General features: G+C 36.4%; 2 protein-coding genes across 2 annotated transcripts in view; both read right to left on the minus strand.

Moving 5' to 3' along the window:
• The window catches only part of LOC123318647 (transcriptional regulator Kaiso-like), a 49,479-nt gene that overhangs the window by 9,226 nt on the left and 19,755 nt on the right, over nt 1–20,498 (minus strand). The window contains exons 2-3 of the mRNA XM_044905328.1: nt 5,544–5,772; nt 2,157–2,323 (exon numbers count right to left, since the gene is read on the minus strand). Of these exons, the coding sequence (XP_044761263.1) occupies nt 2,157–2,323; nt 5,544–5,772 (396 nt within the window). The remainder of the gene's footprint in view (nt 1–2,156; nt 2,324–5,543; nt 5,773–20,498) is intronic.
• Nucleotides 353–1,362, minus strand: LOC123318648. The gene is made up of 2 exons (XM_044905329.1): nt 683–1,362; nt 353–619 (listed from the first exon to the last, which is right to left on the minus strand). Exons 1-2 carry the CDS (start codon nt 1,328–1,330, stop codon nt 608–610), a joined length of 660 nt encoding a protein of 219 aa, XP_044761264.1. The 5' UTR covers nt 1,331–1,362; the 3' UTR covers nt 353–607.

Genomic DNA, 20,498 nt, shown 5'->3' on the forward strand with positions numbered 1-20,498 from the left:
TTTGAGTTCTTAGTTATTCGTGTTGGCTGATGTATTGTTTGCTTTATGTTGAACGTACCTAATAAGTCAAGGAATTGATTTCTCTTATTTGACTCCTGATTCATTTCTATATTAAAATCTCCTACTATTGTGACTTTTGTATTTTCATTATATAGTTTGTGTAATATCGCTTCCTCTTGCTTCCTCTTCTCTATATAGTATTCTACTGCTGTACATTCAAATTTAAATTTTTTGGTATGTTTTTTGATGTCCTTCCTCTCCTTTGCTTGTAGATCATTTCTTATATATATTGCCACTCCTCCATGTTCTTTTTCTTTTCTACAGAAGTGTGTGATAAGTTTAAAACCCTCTATTGTATACCACTGTAGTTGTTCCTTCGTCTTCCAATGCTCTGAAATGCAAAGTATTTTAACCTCTTCATTTTCCCTCATTAATTCCTCTAGGTGATCTCTGGAATTTCCTATTGAGCAAACATTTTGGTGTAGAATACCAAAGAGAATTTTATCCTTTTTATTAGGGTTATTTCTGTTGGTGGATTTCTTATTCGTTTCAGTTCTTCTGTTTCCTTCTACTAGCACATTTGAAGGAGATACTGTTGATTTGCCATTTATATTCGTTTCTAAAAATTTATTGCGGCTAGGAAATTTTTGTGTTTTCCGAAATCAAATCTTTTGATACCTACATTTTGTGGCCAAAATTCTGGTTCATATAGTTCTTTCTTTCTATGTAGGGGTCCTATGACTAAAAATCTCTTCAGTTGGTTGTAGTTTGATGGGATTTCCTTTACATTTATGTTTTCACTTTCAAAACCTGCTTTTGCCTTTATATATGCCACGACATCTTCCTCTTTGGCTTCCTTTTTTACTCTGTTTATGTATATCCATACTTTTCTCTCCTCTCCTGTAAAGTTATCATTTTCCTGAGATGATCCTCCTTGGCCCAATCTCTTCTTGAATTTCCTACTTCTATTTCGTGGATAGATAAACCCATCATTCTCATTTCTCGCTGATGTAATCTGATTGTTTCCATTTGTGGGTGAATTCGATTCGGAAGGAATATTGGATGTAGTTGATAACCTTTGTTTATTCTTGTTGTTTTCAATTTCATTCTCGACAACGGTGACATCTGATTGCAATCCGTTGACATCTTTGTTTTTCTTCATTCGTGTGACTACTGAGTAGTTCAGCCGTTCATTGTTTTCGGTACGCGATGTTGACGGTTTCTGTTCTGAGCTTGCAGAAATATCAATTGTTGGTATTTTCGCCTTTTGACGGGTGTTATCTCTTGTGTGGATTTCTGTATTAGGGATTTTTCCTTTGTTATTCTGCATTTCTAGGTTATGTACTTTTTCAGCTAATAGCATATTATTTTCTTTCAGTATTGTATCTAGTATCTAGTGTTGTATCTAGTGATATTTCTGTTTTTTATTTTGGTGCAACTTCATCCTAGTTCAATGAAACTATTTCATTGGTTGGCCGGTTGCCGATGATCATTGTCATTTCATTAACCTAACTTAATTGTCCTGTCAGTCAGTTTCGAGTAAATTATTATATTATTATCGAAGAGTAACAACTTTTTGTTGTTGAATTAGTATTATTATTATTAATAATGATAAGGATTGTCAAATGAAGGGTACCTAAGTATATAAGTACAACACTTTCTTTGTAAGGTCTTGTGTGAATTTGTTTTATTAATGTTGAAGAGGCACGTGAAGAAAATGTCCTTATTGTCCTTGTTGGTACGAATACGATGAATGATTGCCAAGCAAGTGGTGGTAATCTACAAAGGGCACTTAACATCTTAACAGAAGTTGCTAACTATAGTATGAAAATTGAAAGACTGATGGCATAACAATGAAGGCAAAAGAAAAGGCTTAATATTCAATAATGCATTCACAATTTTCAAAATCCAAAATGGGATGTTCTGCAGCCAGTTCAACAAATTATTCTAGATTAGAATCCCGCCCTCATATATTCAAGTGGTCATTACAGGAGCGCTTAAATTTAAGGTTAGCTTTAGCCTTTTAAATGTCACTTAACAGTTGGTGCAACGTAATTTAAGTGAAGAGTTCATTTTAAGGGACACCTAACACTAAGTATGTTTGGTGCAAGCGGGTCTTATTATTAAGTATATGTAAGCGGAAACTCTGTACCCACCTGCTGGAGTTCCTTTTTCACTTTGATGCGAGGTTCTTCAATCACAGGCATAGATGTTTCGGTGACTTGTTCGCCCTCCCAAATCGAACCGTCGTGTTCGCTGGTTGACATGGCATCGTTGGAATATCCGTCATCAATGTGAGACATTTTGGGCGGCGTACTATAACCTGAGGAAATACAATTATGATGGAGTTAATTTACAAAAATCGAACATTCGGTCAACAATGCTAAAGGAGATTACCTTCCGGTACCCAGGTTATGGGAATTTATAATCGGAAAATTAAGGGGCTCAAAAAGCTCCCTTATCACCTGAAAAATTTTAAAGTCAACTCAAAATACTCTCAGATGTGTAAATTTATAAAGGCAACGTTTGGAATCTTTGAAAAACCGCATATATCAGCTGTTTAGTATTCCTGCATAGTTTATATGAGCTCCAACTTATCTTCTCGCCATATCCTAAGAATGCTCAACACGATTAATGTTGATAATGACCCGTAGACTATTATCTATCTTATCACTATCACCGTCCTAATCATAAAATCGAATTAAACATATGCACTTTATCTGGGGGCAGTTTTGCAACTTTTAGTCAAGATAATAGTTATAATTTTCATCACATCCAATGTCATTTTTTATATGACCTTACCCAAAGATTATAGAGTAGAAAGATAGGAAACGGGGCGACTAAAGCGATTTGAGCGACATCTGAGTGTCACGCGTGTTTTTAAAACGCTAGGACTGGTTAAAATATTAATTTGAGTGCCATTTGCAGAAATATATGACATTTTTTAAGATTTCAGACGTCAATTTTGATCAAAGAAGTTTTGAATGTTTCGACTCTCATTCCGCTTTTTGTTTATCTGGCTCGTTCTAGTTGCTGATTTTTGGAGTTTTTTGTCTTATTTCTTGGTGAAAACATCAAAATATTGTTCGAAAATTATTGAATGATGAAGAACGGTGGATCAAATAATAAAATGTATTTTACGTGATTAAGTTTTTCACTCAACTAAGGAAAATGGAAGCGTAAGTATTAAAAGTCGTAACATGTGAATCGGTCATTCATTGATTCTTATTTTCAGTGCTCCGAAGTGGATAAAATTCTCAGGGCTTGAAGACAATCACTTCAGCAAACACTACTAACTTCACCATGTGCAATGAACATTTTACTGCAGGTCAATTGAGAACTGTTCATCGACGTAAATTGTTGTATGCAGAAAGCATCCCTTGCATGAACGGCTTATTAAGTGAAAATGATGATGTTTATAGGTCCATTCAATGATTCTCAATTGCTACTCTTTCCATATATTCAGAAATGCAGAGGTTTTATTGATTTCCATTTGGGAACCAAGTGACTGTCAAATTGTTGTTTAGAAAGTCAAAGTTTTATGAAACCTGCTGTGAGTGTTTTGTTCATTCATTAATCAATTTGTATATTGTGTCAAGAAGAGACCATATCATAAGGAAATCTTAAAAAAAGGACCAAGAAACTATACTGACATACAGGTCTTGCATATGTCTGCAAGTTTTTTTTTTTTAAGTGTGGTTCTGAAAATTCTTTAAATAATACCGACATATGTAAGTAACTGGAATATGTATGCTATGATGGTTTATTGAATATTGGTTCATATCAATTTCTAATATATGTATATTTTACAAATTCAACTAAGTTCATTAATTCAGAACAACCTAGAAACAACACCTTCGACGTATAGCAGATCACCGTATACTTTAGTGTCCTAGGAAAAGCTTCATTTATTGCCCACTATTTTAATTTCTGTACATTTTTTATGAATCGCAAATAAACATATAGCACATCCAACAGCGTTTTTCGTTGATATCAATTGATTCCAAACAATATTTAGATGAAAACTAACATCCTGATCACAAAGCAAAACCATACTTTTGTTTTGTCGCTCAGGATGTTTGTTTTCTGATAGAAACAAAGTCAATATTGGAATGCAATACGAGAAATAGAATTCGAATTTCGCGCCCCTCAATCAAAAAACAGAAAACTGTTATCAAAAAGTTTTCCTGTATTGACAGTGCGTTTTTAGCGCCATCTCATTGTCACGCGTGTTTTCACTGGCCAAAATGTAGTCGGTTTTTAGTACTAGCGATATGAGGGTGTTTCCTATCTTTCTACTCTATAATCTTTGACCTTACCCAAAACATCACATTTAATGATGGAGGGACAGAGACGGTAGACGGTAGAAATGGCTGAACCAAGCCGTAACGACGATTCAGTGATTCTTGGGGTCTTTCCATTTTGAGTTTTTATAGTTTTGATCTTCCCAAGAAAATATGGTGTATTCTGAATCGTATAAGAACAGGTCACGGACGTTGCAATAGTAGGCTTTTCAGCTGGAATTCAGTTGAAAGCCCTAGTTGTGAATGCGGGGAACCATAAATCAGGTGGTTAATCATTCTCCGATTTATAAATTTCAGGATGGTTTTAGGGCTATACATGCAGTTTCCGAATCTTTTTTGAATAGGGTTGTCAATTTTAGGTCAATCTGACATATTGAATTCAATTTTATTATTTTACCTTTTTCTGCTTTTGTTTTCTCTCTATTTCAGATAAAAGTTGCTCTTATCTTAGAGAAGACTTACTGAATTTTACTTTTTGTCGAACAAAGGATCAATTTTTGCAGTGCGAGATGCCCTTCAATATAAAATATTCCAGCTTATTTCGTGAACAATTGCATTTCTTAAAACCCACTACACTCACGGGGAGAAAGGGTGGAAGGGAGAAAGGGGAGAAAGAGTCATCCTGTGGACGACGATACATTTTCTAGGGAACTGAAGATTATGGAGCAAATAGTTTTTTTTTAGAGAAAAGAATGAAAAGAAAAGGTCACTAAGTCATATCTTCAAAGAGTCCTGGAGACAATTAATTTCTGAGCAATTGCTACTTGATAATCTCTTGTCCAGTGTTCACGCGTTTTTTTTTACTTCATATTTAAGGGCAGCTTTATTCTTTGCAAAGATTACAGAATTAGGTCTATAATCTAGTTCGACAGTGACCTTTGCATTTCTGTTTCTACCTGCAACACCTTACTGAAAAATTCATCTAACGCAAAGGAAGGCTTTTATTTGCTAATCAGACCCTTCCCTACTACAGGGCCTGATAGACAGGCCATAAACAAATATAAAAACCCTAACAGTCATCGTGAGGTAAACACCTTAAGTTCCTTCGATGACCACATCATACGCTCACATTTTGACTTGTTTCTCAATGTCGCATTGCGTTATAGTTTCCTCCACCTCCTATACAGAGTGTCCCGTATTTTCGCCACGAGTTCTTAGGTTCTATAAATTTTCGTGACCTTGAATATCCTCTTCCATTAAAGATATTTCAGAAGGAAAAGAAGAAAAATGAAGGCATACCAGTTTCGTAGTCATCCAGTGGCGGTCTTCCCCTCCGCTTCCTCACGCTGGGCATTTCGGGATTGTCCTCCATGACGGTGGCAACTTGCGGCAAGGCCGCTTGTTGAATGCCATTTGAGTCCGATGTTTCTTTGGATGTGGGCGGTGCCTCTTCATCTTTCCACGACACTTCCGCCAATCCTTTTATCCTCAATTCCTCAGCTGTTTTTAGTAATGTGGCCAAATGACACTGAAAAAAATAATGAGTAAATTTTTGAGGCAGGACATTAGAGCAGTGTCGTTCACCAAACGCAAATACATACAGGGTGACAATTTGAAAACTTGCCGGTCCAATTATTTCACGACAAGGATGAAAATGCTGAAACAGGTCAATTTCTATTCGTAGGGGGACATATTTTGAGCAGAATTGTAAACTGAAATCTCCTCAACCCTAGGTGTAGGAGCTATCACCCCTAAATTCTCAATATGGAATAGGGGTGAGCTGTACCTCAATTGAAAGATCACTTGACCCTCCACATGAATACTATGGTTTGGAAATTTTTATTAAGTCCTTGGGGTAATTACAGGGGCTGACAATTTGAAAACTTGCCAGGCCAATTATGTCTTGACAAGGATGTTTTCAGAGAAAATGCCGGAACTGGTCAATTTTTATTCGGAGGGGGACATGTTTCTAGCAGAATTGTAAGCCAAAATCTCCTCAATCTTAAGCTGCATTCACAATCAATTCGTGGACCGAAGTGCACTTCGGCCCGATAGTGTGCAATTTACAAAATGCTCAAATGAATTAAACATGTAACTAATCAAAATATAAGCATTAGCATCATCCATAGCCGGCACGAAATTCCTTGCCGAAGTGATAGTTTGCAGCTTGCAAGAAATTTTGCCAATTTCCAATTCCGTGCTAGTCTTGAATTTCATTATGAATGGTAACAGAAAACGCCATCTGCTAAGCTGCACTTCGGCCCGCGAATTGATTGTGAATGCGGCTTTACGTGTAGGGGCAGTCACCCCTGAATTCTTAATAGGGAATAGATGGTGAGCTATACCTGGAAGACAATAGTAATATGTAGAGGGACATATTGTCTTCCAATTGAAGTTTAGCTCACCCTCAATAGAGGGTGATGGGGAATACCCTATGAAGAATTTAGAGGTGATAGCCCCTACACCTAGGTTTGAGGAGATTTCGGCTTAGAATTTTGCTCAAAATATGTCCCCCTTCCTTTAAAAATTGACCTGCTCCGGCTTTTTCTTTGAAAACATCTTTGTCGAGACATAATTGGCCTGGCAAGTTTTCAAATTGTCACCTCCTGTAACTACTTCAAGGAATCAATACAAATTTGCAAACCATAGTAATCATGTAGAGGGACAGATTTCGGCTTTTCACGTATGGTTGAAGGGCTTCAATTTTCAATTAATGCAATTTCGAATTTTGTATCAGGGTATATCAACTTTTCTTCACCTTATATATAATGGGTTTTCCAATTAGGGGTTTCATTTGGGGTAGCCCAGCGCTATTTTGGCAGCAGTGGTATTGAGAGCTGACACTTTTTGACAGATGAAACTAAAAACTATGCTATTCATAAAAAAAAATACTAAGATCAAACATTAACAAGCTCTTGCCGATTGGGTGTGGTTAATGCATAAAAATGAATCGAAATTATACTGAGAAATCTTTATTCGCGATGAGGCACATTTTTAACTTGGGGGCTTTAACTTGGTTCTTGGAAAACCTATACATGAGCCTCTTAATCTTGAATTGTAAGGTGTAGTGTTTGGGCCTTACTCATTTGAATCTGAGACGGCTGTTTCCGAGAATGAATTGCACCATCGAGTCATGATTAATGAATTTTTATATTTATTTCAAAGAAAATTGCTACAGTTAGAAGAACCATCGGTTTTTTGAGTGAAAAGTTTTGCAGGCTTAGAGATCCCCTTAACGGCAATAGCTCGGCGATAACAGTTGGCCAGCGAGATTATGCAATTCTATACTCCTGGATTTTTTCGAACTTCAGCCTTAGGTAAAGAAAGTTTTATGCAGATGCTTCACAGTCAATGGAATCACCTACTCAAAGTGAAGATTCATGACGTTATCAAAGATATAAAGAAGCATGATCATGATAAATAAGCTATAGAGGCAATCCAAAGAGTTTCGGTGTAATCCAAAAATTTACCGGCTAGAATAGTCCCAAAAATGATCAACAGTTAGAAACGTTGAAAACGCTATCGCCTACGTTGGAAAATCCATTAAGCATTATCGCTGGCATTTTTTGGAATTCGTCACGAGAACGAATCACGTGACGCGATTTCAGCATTTTCTCAGTTAGGCGATTTCATTGTTTCGAACGGCGTGAGTCATTCGAAAATCGCGATTCGTTCTCGGGAGCGATTAAAAACACAAAAGCGTCTTCCGAAAACAATCGTCCAGGAAGCGTTGCGGATTTCGATTACGAAGCCTCGGCTTCTTTGCGACCAAGAGATGGGGACACTGGTCAAACGTGTTGCCTGGATGCTGCACCGCTGCTATACAGGGTCATTCTTTCTTAACCTCATCCAAAATCATACAAAGGACAATAAGAGATATTTTCTTGTAATTTTTTTTCATTGTTAAATCTAGGATGACCAGAAAATCTTGAATATTTTCAAGTTTCTGGTTTTAACGGAAGTAGCCATCAACTTCTTTTTTTCAAATGGCATGCCGGATGAATTAAAAAATTTTTTATTTCCCATCAAGTTTGGATGTGATTCCGATCATGATTTCATTGTTATTCCGAAGCCTTTCAGATAAATAAATATTTCCTATTCAGGAGGATCTCACATTGTACTACCGAAGATATTCATTTGAAAGTCTTCAAAAATATCCAAACCCGTGATGGAAATGTCGACAATTGAAAAAGGATTTATTCGATTTGCCCAGTCCTCAAGCCACAAACCAATTAATCCAATGCAACCAAAGGACTCGAAGAAGAAAATATGGCATTAATATATGCATATCATTGAAACCCTCATATCTCAAATATTTCGAAAAAATTTATTTTTTATTTTAACATATTGTATTTTCACTTTCACAATTCGGCAACGCCCATTGTAACAATAATTGTCATAAAAGTTTTCTAATCATCTTAAGGCCCGTTTGCACCAATACCCCTTACAACGAGTACTTAACTAAGTGTCGTTTAAAGTTAATGGACGCTTAATTTTATTCCCAGTTGCAAGACTGTGGCTTAATGGAATCTTAAGTAAGGGACCCTTAAGTTTTTATATCTAGTAATATTTCTGTTCTTTATTTTGGTGCAACTTCATCCTAGTCCAATAAAGCCACTTCATTGGTTGCCCGGTGGCTGATGATCGTTGTCATTTCATTAACCAAACTTTATTGTCGTGTAAGTCAGTTTCAAGTAAATTATTATATTATTATCAAAACTTTTTTGTTGTTGAATCAGCATTATTATTGATAATGATATGGATGTTCAAATAAGAGGTACCTACCTCAGATTATATAAGTAGAACACTTTCTTTGTAAGGTCTTGTGTGAATTTGATTTATTAATGTTGAAGAGAAACGTGAAGAAATTGTCCTTATTGTCCTTGTTAGTACGAATACAATGAATGATTGACAAGAAAGTGGTTGTAATCTACAAAGGGCACTCAACTTCTCAACAGAAGGAAAGAGTTTGCTACTAACTAAAGTATGATTTTTGACACAAAATTGAAAATAAAAAAACTGATGGCATTACAATAAAGGCAAAAAAGGCTTGGTATTCAGTAATGAATTCATTCCATCTTCAAAATCCATCAAAAATGAAGCCAGAACAAATTATAATACGTTAGAATCTCGCCCTCAAATATTTAAGTGGTCATTATAGGAGCACTTAAATTTAATGTTAACTTTAGCCATTTAAATGTCAGTTAACACCTGGTGCAACGTAATAAGTTAAAGATTCATTTTAAGGGACACTTAACACTAAGTGGGTTTGGTGCAAACGGGTCTAAACCTAACAAGGCATTTCGAAACAACGGACTTTTGACAGGACAGGACACAGAAATGTTGGTTAGGTTCATTTTTTTGTGATTTCGAGATTTTTATTGATTCTTATCAATTTTCCGAGAAAAATTCGAAACAGATCAAACGATTTTCACAAAATGAGTTTCTAAACCATTACATGTGTTTCTGTATCACAATAGCATCTTGTCTCGTTCAAAAACTCATTTTGTTAAAATCGTATAATCTGTTTTAAGTTCAATTATGGATTTTCATCAAGTATCGGCCACATATCAATTCAATATTTTCTGAGAAAATCTTGTCTAGTGAATATTATTTATCCTTCAGAGGAACTTGGTGATAACATCTGACAAGAAAAACAAACAATGACAGAAAAAGCCATTGGTGTCTAGAAGATAAAATTCTATACCTGGTGGCCCACCCCAGACGCGGCCCCCATTTGGAGGGAGAAAATAAAGATATTTTGAAAATCTTTTTTTTTTGGTGTTTGTAGGGTGTTCAAAAGCAAAATTTAAAATTATTGTCATATATACAGGGTCAAAATATAGACCAAAGTTACACTTTTTTCAATGTAACACTCTGTATTTGACCTCAAAAATGTAATGGCAAGCTCAAATTATGAAAGTATCAGGTTTAGATGTAGGAAAATTTTATGAAGATAGTTTCGAAATTAATTTTTACGTTCAACGAGATATAGAAATACCGGGTGTAGTTGATGTTTGAGAATTGATTATGATCACTCTGTATATTCCAGAGTTAAAATTTCTTTTATATGTAGGAGTAGCCAACTTGTCTACTCAAACTGCTATTTAAAAAAACTCCATATTTTCGATTTTTCGCCATTATATCGTAAAGGGTGCTTCTGAGCTTTAAAGTAATCTGAAGAAACTCATCATAACTTGAGCTTGCCATTCCATTTTTGGGGTCAAATATACGGTGTTACATTTGATAAAGTGTAACTTTGGTCTATATCTTTGTTTTCGAACACCCTGTATATATGACAATAATTTTAGATTGTGCTTTGGAACATCTTACACACACCACAAAAAAAGATTTTCAAAAAAATATCTTCGTTTACTCCCTCAAAATGAGCGCCGCGGTTGGGGTGGGCCACCCGGTATATTATCTTCTCGATCTGTTCCACTAATATTGAAATTTCAGTACTCACTAGAATCTAGTAAAGGCTTTCTATGTCATAAAATTTTTCACATTCGAATGTTTAATACATTTCAAATGCTCTATAGTAGTTTTTTTCGAGCTGAATTATGAGTGGAGGCTTCCACATGGTAGAAGACTAATGGAAATGGTTTCGAAATTTCAGGAAAACTGGAAAAATTTTTGACTGGAACGTAGGGTTTATATTAAAAAAAAATTTAAGTAATTATAGCACTGAAGTGGCGACTGAACAAATCTTCCGACTATGCTGACTGAATTCTACTAAAAAAATGACTACAGGATTTTTTTTAACATTACGAAATAAAGGCACCAATTAAAAGAAAGGAGATAGAGGATTGCAGTTTTGGCCATTATACATCCTTTAAAAGTCGAAGTCGAATAAATGCCATCATCCATTTCTCAACAGCTCTTATGGTTACATAGCTGCCACTCAATTACATCGAATTCTGCCCATCCTGTACAGAAATGAGTTGGAGATATTGTACAATTACTGAAGACTGACTTTTCCAGAACAATTTTCATTTAACCTTTTCAGTCCTAGTGGTTTCACTATGAAACCACCTCTAATAACACAGGCCAACAACCATTTTGGTGCCTGCGATTTGTTAACTCTGTTCCTGAGTAATTTTTGGATGCAAAATGTAAAAAAGTTCTCAGATTTTGTCTATCAGATCTAGTTTTTGAGATTTTTAAAAAAAAATTGTGTATATTATATATATAGTTATAACTGTTATAATATATAATATTACTATTGACAGTTGAAAAAAACAAAGACACATGGATTTAAGTATTCATTGCAACAACTTAATTTACATAATTACATTAGTCACTAATCACATAAAAATTTTCTTTTATGGAGTTTCTAGAATGGAGTTTACTAGGGCAGTCTCGCTGAAGGCTCCAGCAGTAGTCCGCTATCATGTGGCTATCCCATCGTCCTTGATAACGATCTTCCATAGTTTTAATATCCTGATGGAATCTTTCCCCCTGTTCTTCACTACAATCACCTAAGTTTTCTGGAAAACGATCTAGGTGGCTGTGGAGGTAGTGAACTTTTATACTCATGGTACAGCCGAGAATATTAAAATTTGAAAGCATAGTTTCCACTAATTCTACGTAATTCTCTGCTTTATGTTTGCCAAGAAAATGTTGTACTACTTGAACAAATGAACTCCAAGCGTTAGATTCAGTCTCGTTCATTGATGTGGTGAATTGTGGATCTTTAACAAGTTGCCTTATTTGAGCACCATCAAATATACCAGCTTTTAGTTTTTCCGTGCTAATGCCAGGAAATTTACGTGACAAATACCCAAAACAATTTCCATCTCGATTTAAAGCCTTCACAAATCGCTTCATTAGCCCTAGCTTGATATGCAAGGGCGGAAGTAAGATTTTTTCTCTTGAAACCAAAGGTTCGTTGATCACGTTTTGTATTCCTTGAATCATGACATCTCTTGAAGGCCAATTTTTGTTAACCCAGTGCTCATTTTTAGCTCTTTTTTTTCATTTTGTTGGCCTGTGTAATATATATTGCATGGGTCCCTATGGTAACATCTCAAAACAGCTGCAACAGCGGTAAATCAAAGGCTTCCTCCCGGATTGGTTTGCAATAGTATGCAAAATGGCGCTGTACAGCGTGTAAAGTTGGTCTTTGCTTAGGTGACAAAAAAAAACTGTTTTCTTGCGTTCCACAAGAAATAATAATAATTCTTGTATTATTAGTTGAGTCCTGGTCGTTACATGTAGAAACCACCATTTGAAAAAAAATTGCAAATAGATATTCAATGAAATATATTGAATTTCATGTATTCTCGACCTCGAAATATGAGTTTATTTTGAATGAAATTTTTTAATTTGGGCCTGAAAGGGTTAAAATTTTTCTTTGTTCTGCAGATAAGGTGTGGGATTTTTCTGGCGTAGACACCCTCTCAGAAAATTTCCCGGGCGAAGAAGCTTGCGCCCAAGGACCGGTCAGCTCGTCTCGAACTTAAACATGAAACCGAAAAAACGGCAACGCCGCTTCGACGCCCGCGGCGAGTTATAACAAAACCAAAAATTGCTGAATTTCTTAATATCGCGCCATCCCGCCCTCTCAACAACCCCGATTTGCGCCGAACGAGGGTGGGGATTTCCGAAAGGTCGCTCCTTGGGAGTCTTCATAAATCGATCGCCTTTCGAAATAGCACCCCCCTTCCCCTGTCGAAAATCCCGGGCGGCGCGTCAAATTTCGAAACCCACCCTCTTCGCGTCTTACAATCGAACACATAAAAATCAATAAGTATGGGGGTTTCATATATGTCGACGTCCGTGTGGAAATGCTGGAAATTCCGTCACCGAAATCGCCCCTCTCTCCACCTTCCTCGACGAAATTTCGGGGCGATTTTGCCGGCATCGCTATTGATTTTTCCATCTGTGCTCCATTCAAAAAGACGTGTGTTCGGGGGGGTGAAGAACAGCGGCCCTGAGGATTTTTTCTAACATCGTGGTTGAACGCGAAGTTTGGGTAGTTTTTCTGAATCTACACCTTTTCTGATTGATTCGATATTCGTCGACATTTCAGTTTTTGCGCACCCTGTATACAGAATCAACTTGTCGATTCGGTTCATCTGTGTTATAAAAAGTGACTTCATCAGAAAACATTAAAAATTTGGATAGTTTTGCTATTTTCTCTGTGCCCATACTTTATCATGACCATCTTATACCAAACATACTTAGTGTTAAGTGTCCCTTAAAATTAACCCTCAACTTAAATTACGTTGCACCAACTGTTAAGTGACATTTAAATGGGCTAAAGCTAACCTCAAACTTAAGCGCTCCTGTAGTGACCACTCAAATATTTGAGGGCGGGATTCTAACCTAGAATAATTTGTTGAACTGGCTGCAGAACTTCCCATTTTTGATGGATTTTGAAAATTGAATAAATTCATTATTGAATATCAAGCATTTTGTTTTGCCTTTTTTGTTATGCCATCAGTCTTTCAATTTTCAATTTTGTGTCACAATTCATACTATAGTTAGCAAAAAACTCTTTTCTTCTGCTGAGAAGTTGAGTGCCCTTTGTAGATTACCACCACTTGCTTGGCAATCATTCATCGTATTCGTACTAACAAGGACAATAAGGACATCTTCTTCACGTTCCTCTTCAACATTAATAAAACAAATTCACACAAGACCATACAAAAAAGTGTTGTACTTATATGAACTTAGGTACCCTTTATGTGACAATCCTTATCATTTTATCAATAATTATGCTAATTCAACAACAAAAAGTTGTTACTCTTTGATAATAATATAATAATTTACTTGAAACTGACTGACAGGACAATTAAGTTAGGTTGATGAAATGACAACGATCATCGGCAACCGGCCAACCATCCAACCAATGAAATAGCTTTATTGGACTAGGATGAAGTTGCACCAAAATAAAAAACAGAAATATCACTAGATATGAAAACTTAAGGGCCCCTTACTTAAGATTCTGTTAAGCCACAGTCGTGCAACTGGGAATAAAATTAAGCGTCCATCAACTTTAAACGACACTTAGTTAAGTACTCGTTTCAAGAGGTATTGGTGCAAACGGGCCTTAAATATAAAACATTTTATACCTCCAAAGAAATACAAGTTATGGAAAAAAAGGAAGTGTGAAAATGTTTCAAGTTTTACACGAATAAATGCAAAGACAAATGTATATCCAAAAAATTCACTTGACCTTGAAATCAAACTCCAAGGCCTGATTAAATATGTCTCCATGAAGAATAAAAAACTTTTATTTAAAACATTTTGTGTACCGGGCTCCCTCCTAGGAGTAGATACCCTGTATAAGGTATAATTCAGGTGAAAATAAACAATTTGGTCAATGATCAATCAAGGACAGACAGGAATGCAATTCTGTATTATAATCGTATAGTTAAATATCGATTTAAACATTTTTTATTTATCGATACAGAATCGCAAATCATGAAGGATGGAAGAATTCGGAATACTCCTTTATCCTTATCCAAAGAGGAAACTAAATACGAAATATGCAGCATCGATAGAACAATAGGAAGGTCGGATTGATTCTGTTTTCGAAATAAAAGCCATGATAAAATAATTCTAACCCCTTTGTAGAGCAACCCCAAGCCTCGAAACTTGAATAGGGTATAGAGGACATAGGGGTGCTTAAATATCACATAGTTATTTCTAAATCCATATCTTATACAGGGTGTCCCAAAACTAGTGAATCAAACGTCACACCACGATAGAGTAGATCAAATACTATCGAATGACACCAACATTAGTTGAGCGAAAATGTACCGTTTCTGAAAAAACCTAACCTAAAGTTGCCGATTTTCGAACTATTTTTTCAATTACAGGGCCACTTTGTGATTAAGGATAGCGTTTTTCTCCCATATTATCACCCCTATAGAGGTTTAATCTGAGTAATAAAAATCATGTAGAAAAAACAATTCTTTTAATTTACATTTACTCAGGTTATCGACTACTTAAAATAATTTCAATTAGGGGAGATAAAACAATAATCTTAGTTCAGAATAATTTAAAATCGATATCCTTTTTCACAAGTTGGTCCTGTGATTAAGAAAAACAGTTCGAAAATCGGCAACTTTAGGTATTTTAATAAAATTCTGATTATTTTGGAAACGCTACATTTTCGTTGAAATAATGTTGGTGTCATTCGATAATATTTGGTCTACTCTATCGTGGTGTGCCTTTTGATTCACTAGTTTTGGGACACCCCGTATACATTACATAGGTTATCTAGATAGGAATATACGTGGTGTGAATTAGTAGTTGCGAAAAAATTTAAGAGGTGATTCCTTGGTAAAAAATAGCGAGGGTCTTTCATGTAATTGTTTTTTTTTTTTAGTAGCTCCAGCTTAGATGCAGCTTTCTTAAGATGGCATCTGAAAATCAACTTCTTGTTTTTTTCTCAATCCCACCAAAAATCATTTTTGTGGTATTCCCCTATACATACAAGGGGTAAAAAAGCCACCCCTAAAATTTCTTTCGCAAGAATCTTCTTTCCTTATTCATATTATATCATTAAAAAATTAATTTTTGATAGCTTTTCATAAATATTTTTTTATTGCTGCCATGTCTGCTCCGGTGCCATCTCTAGGGAGTTAGTATCTGAGCAGAGGCTGCTCAAATTTATGTGAAAGACCCGCACTTTTTTTACAAGGCATCACCCCTCAAATTTTTCCGCAACGATTCTCTTAAACCCTGTATACGTTTTCCATTCACTATTTTACTGTAAAATGTGTGAATTCCCTCACGCGTTGTTCACAATACCGTTAACTATCTCAATTGGATTTCTGAAAAAAAAAAAGTTCGAGTTAAATTCAACTAATTTTAAATAGGCACGTAGTAATTTCTAGAAACGGCATCGTCTATACCAAATTACCCGATATCAAAACTTGATTACGGAGAAAATTCAGGACGTCATCAAGTATGATTCAACACTAATTCGAATCGAGGATAAATTGACAGAGTACATGCAGGCAAATTGGTCGAATGCGAGTCGTGGTGAAATGACATTAAGAAAAATATAAAATAGCGGTCGGACTAGCTCGGACTATTAAGAATCTCCGCCTTTGAACAAATACAGCAAATTTCACATAAATTGATTGAGTAATAGTTTTTCCGAATTTTCTCTACTCCGACTCCTAAAGAATCAGAAATGGGACCTTTGATTGTACTTCAACCGAGAAGGCTGACCTTCTATGCTGATGTACCTAATTTAAAAAAATGAGGAAAGTACCTTCGTTCTTCGCTTTTTTTCAATTTCATAACCAGTACGGTCACCCAACCAGGTTTTTCTTCTGCTACGTGCTACAAAGAGCATCAAGTTGTCAGAGGAGAGTCTTTCTTACCATAAGAATAGTAGATGTTGTGTTTACTAGGTTAGTCATCCTTAACTCTTCAAGATTGCTGCTGCAACTGTTGCTGTTCAACAGTTGCATCAGTGATCCTGTATCAGCGACACAATGAGCAACCAGTTAGACCCAGACTCAGCTGTTTCCTCTGAAAGGCAAGGAGTTTTTGACCTCAGACTTATAAGGCTGTCTCTCAATGAGAAGCTTGAGATCACTTCCCGTGCTCCATTCAGGGAATTTTCTGTTTAGCCACCTATTAACGAAGTTCCTGACAGATGTACGACAGACGGGCAGAGCCGGTCCTGGACCAGCAAGAACTGAGCGGACCCCATTTAGCCAGTATGTCTGCCTTCTCGATTCTCGGAAGCCCTGCGTGCTCCAGACATCGTTACTGGGGCTTTCCTGCGTTTCCCTACTAAGTATGAGTTGACAATTTCTTCAGAAAGACATTTCAGTGTTCCCTGACTGTCACAACATAAGTAGACGTGTTTTCCGAAGTATCCTCTGCGGATATCCAGTGGGACAAGAACAACATACAGTTCAGCCTGCACTATGGAACAGTTCTTTCCTAGCGGGATGGACTGGTTTAAAGGAGGTCTCACAATCCCCCATTCCAGTCCCTGTGGACAGCACAGAGCCATCGGGGAACAAAGTGGGACCTTCAGGCACAAGAAGTCTGCTTGGTGTACAGATTACACATTGTTGGGCGTGTTGTCGGACCACCCACCAAAGCTGTCATTCATAGTGGATGTGCTCAATCTTTGCGTTATCCTCTAGGCAGAGACTGCAGACTGATTCATAGAAGATGCTGAGTTTATGCAAGTGAGCTCTGAGCCTGAAACGTCCCGTGAAGACCATCATCATAGATCTCAGATTGGTTCTAGAAAATCCTAGCCTGTGCGAGTGACGTAGTCCAGAACGTATGCGCCAATATTCCAGGATCTTCTGCCTTGTCCAGATATTGCATTGTTCCCTGATTAAGGAATTAGAAATTTCTATGGTTGGTTCCGGACCAATAAACGTTGAGGTTGCACCTCTTCTGGCTAGATCATCTGATAACTTCTTGCCTCTGAAGCCTGAGTGCCCAGGTATTCAAATAAATTGTGACTTCCCAATTTTGAGAGATTAGATCTGCATTCGAGTACCTGTGCAGAATGAGGGCTACCGTGTTTTTGCTCTCCGGTTGGCGCCTCCCAAGAGTGAGGTCCTGAACCTAGACAAACTAATGCAAGATTTGTTTGTCAACGATGACAGGGACTAGTCATTTCACAGATCATAATATTGGGGAAATTGAATAGAGAAATATTTGGTTACTAATCATTTTTTGGTTTATAATTCGCGCTTGTGTGTAAGTTCCTTTCTGACAACGATTTGGCTCCTCTTCTTTTATAGCATGAAACAAATAATAGCAATACAGGGTGGGCCATCCATAACTTTCCACCCCGAATTTTGAGCTTTGGGATGGAATAACGAAAAAACGCTCAGACAGGTCAAATTTTGTTGAAAGGGGGACAAATAAGGGTGATATCAAAAGAGTTTGATATCACTACCCCTCTAGCTGCAACCCCCAACAGCTCTCATTTTTGAATAGGGAAAAGAGGTCGAGCAGCATCTTGTTGGAAAGGCAATTCTATTTCCTGCATGAGTGTATTTTTTTTTTCATCGCTTTATTATTATACAGAGTGACTCAGTATTCCATCAATAACTTTCACACGACGAATTTGGATCTTTGAGATGGAAAAAACGCTCGGACGGGTCAAAAATGAATTAGATATCACTACCCCTCTATATAGCCGCTACCACTTAGAGCAATTATTTTGGAATAGAGATAATAGGTCGTAAATCGTTCGTTCAAATTGAAATAATTACTGTTAGGGTGGCGGCTAGAGGGGTAGTTATATCGAATTCATTCTTTGACCCGTCCGAGCGTCACTCTGTATAATAATAAAGCGATGAAAAAAAATACACTCATGCAGGAAATTGAATTGCCTTTCTAACAAGGTACTGCTCGACCCTTTTTCCCTTTTCAAAAATGAGAGCTGTTAGGGGTTGCGGCTAGAGGGGTAGTGATATCAAACTCATTTGAACGCCTTTATTTGTTCCCCTTTCAACAAAATTTGACCTGTCTGAGCGTTTTTTCGTTATTCCATCCCAAAGCTCAAAATTCGGGGTGGAAAGTTATGGATGGCCCACCCTGTAAGGATTTCAGGGACGATGAATTCTTCGTGATCGATTTCGAAGGTTTGTTCTTGGAAACCAAAAATTAAAATCGGGAACGGTTTATAATGTACTTAACGTTTCATAACATGAAAATGGGGTATGCCTTCAATATTGAGGCAGAAAATAATAATCGAAATAAATTCAGATGGTGGCGCTGGGTATCTTGATCTTCCTGTCATCTACTTCTGGCATCAGTCAAAATTAAATGCAGTATTTTATCATTACGGCAATCAACTTTTAAAGAATTTACAAGTAAAAAATACATCTATAATTCAACATTTTTTCTCATGTATAAAATCCCATGTCATCACGCATGACCTCATGACGGCATGACTGTAAGTTACAAGTAAAAAATAATCACTCTTTAAATCAAATTACATATGCAAATAGCGTAATATTACGCACATATTGAAACAAGAGAGATTTTTCAAACTGCTGCTTAACAAATTAGTAAATATTCTTATTAGCATTTCTTATTTTTTAACGAGTGAGGATGTAATTAGTGATAATGTGAATTCAACAGTTTTGAAATAGTGCAATAGTATCATGATAAGAAGGGGAATGTTGGTGGCATTCTATTTCATATCTGGAATAAAAAAATTATACAAGTACGTGTGATATGTGAGAATTCATATCTAAAAGCCCTTTTGCACACAGTTATTTGTACAAAGTTGGGGTTTTTACAGGATTTTTTTCTATCAAATTTGACTTGGAATTGCGGAAATAAAATTTTTCAAAAGTTGCGAAATTACAGGTTGAGCAATAATCATTCATGTTCAATTCCCAACGTTCATTTTAGTACTGTAAAAAACGAACCAAAACAATAATTCCGTGCCCGACAACGAAACTATTACGAATAAATAGCAGAAAGGGAGTTCCAAATTACGTTTTCTTCGGTTTCACCAAGGTCTGTTTCAACACCTGTTGTCGTCGGTACATTTCGTTGTTTCGGGGCGATACAACAATAAATTTCAACAGGAAAGATCAGAAATGCGACCGCAGAACGCGATGTTCATCCGAATCAACCAAGCATGACGGTTAGGTTAGAGAACTCTTGCACGGTTTCCTAGAGCTCGAAAACTCGAAATTCGTTCTTCGATCCGCTGAATGAAGAATTTGTATGGCTTCAATATGCCGTATCATTTGAATAGGGAATACTGCTTCTGAAGAGAATGATGTATTTTTTATGAAATATCTTTGAAACGTCACATTTTGAAATAACCATTTCAACCGTTTCCCAAAAAAAAAAAATATTTTAAACACTTAAAAATGAAAAATAAAAATGGATATTTAAAATTTAAAGCGTTTCATTTCAATTGCACAAGTTGGCAACATCGACTGAAATATGCCTCGATAATAATGGACAAAAAATACATTATCTTGACGAGATAGACAAAGATGGCTGTCTATGAAGTCTGCGACGAACGAGGAAGGTCGTAAAATTTAATGGGATTTTTATGGCCAGTTGCAGTTGAAGCTCGCCAGTAAGTACGCGCCTGTAGATCCACAGCTGCTATTTTATAAACAAGCTGATCGGACATTGTTCTTTTCATTGTCTTCAAGGCGCTGTTGCCAAATCGTAAACTCGGAACCAAGCGATTTAAATTTTAAAACTCCATATTTGAAGGATGATTTTGAACAGTTTCCGCGGTGAATTTGAAAAAATCATGAATGAAACTCATAA

Source organism: Coccinella septempunctata, chromosome 8 (genome assembly GCF_907165205.1).
Source record: "Coccinella septempunctata chromosome 8, icCocSept1.1, whole genome shotgun sequence".
NCBI classification, from domain to species: domain Eukaryota; kingdom Metazoa; phylum Arthropoda; class Insecta; order Coleoptera; family Coccinellidae; genus Coccinella; species Coccinella septempunctata.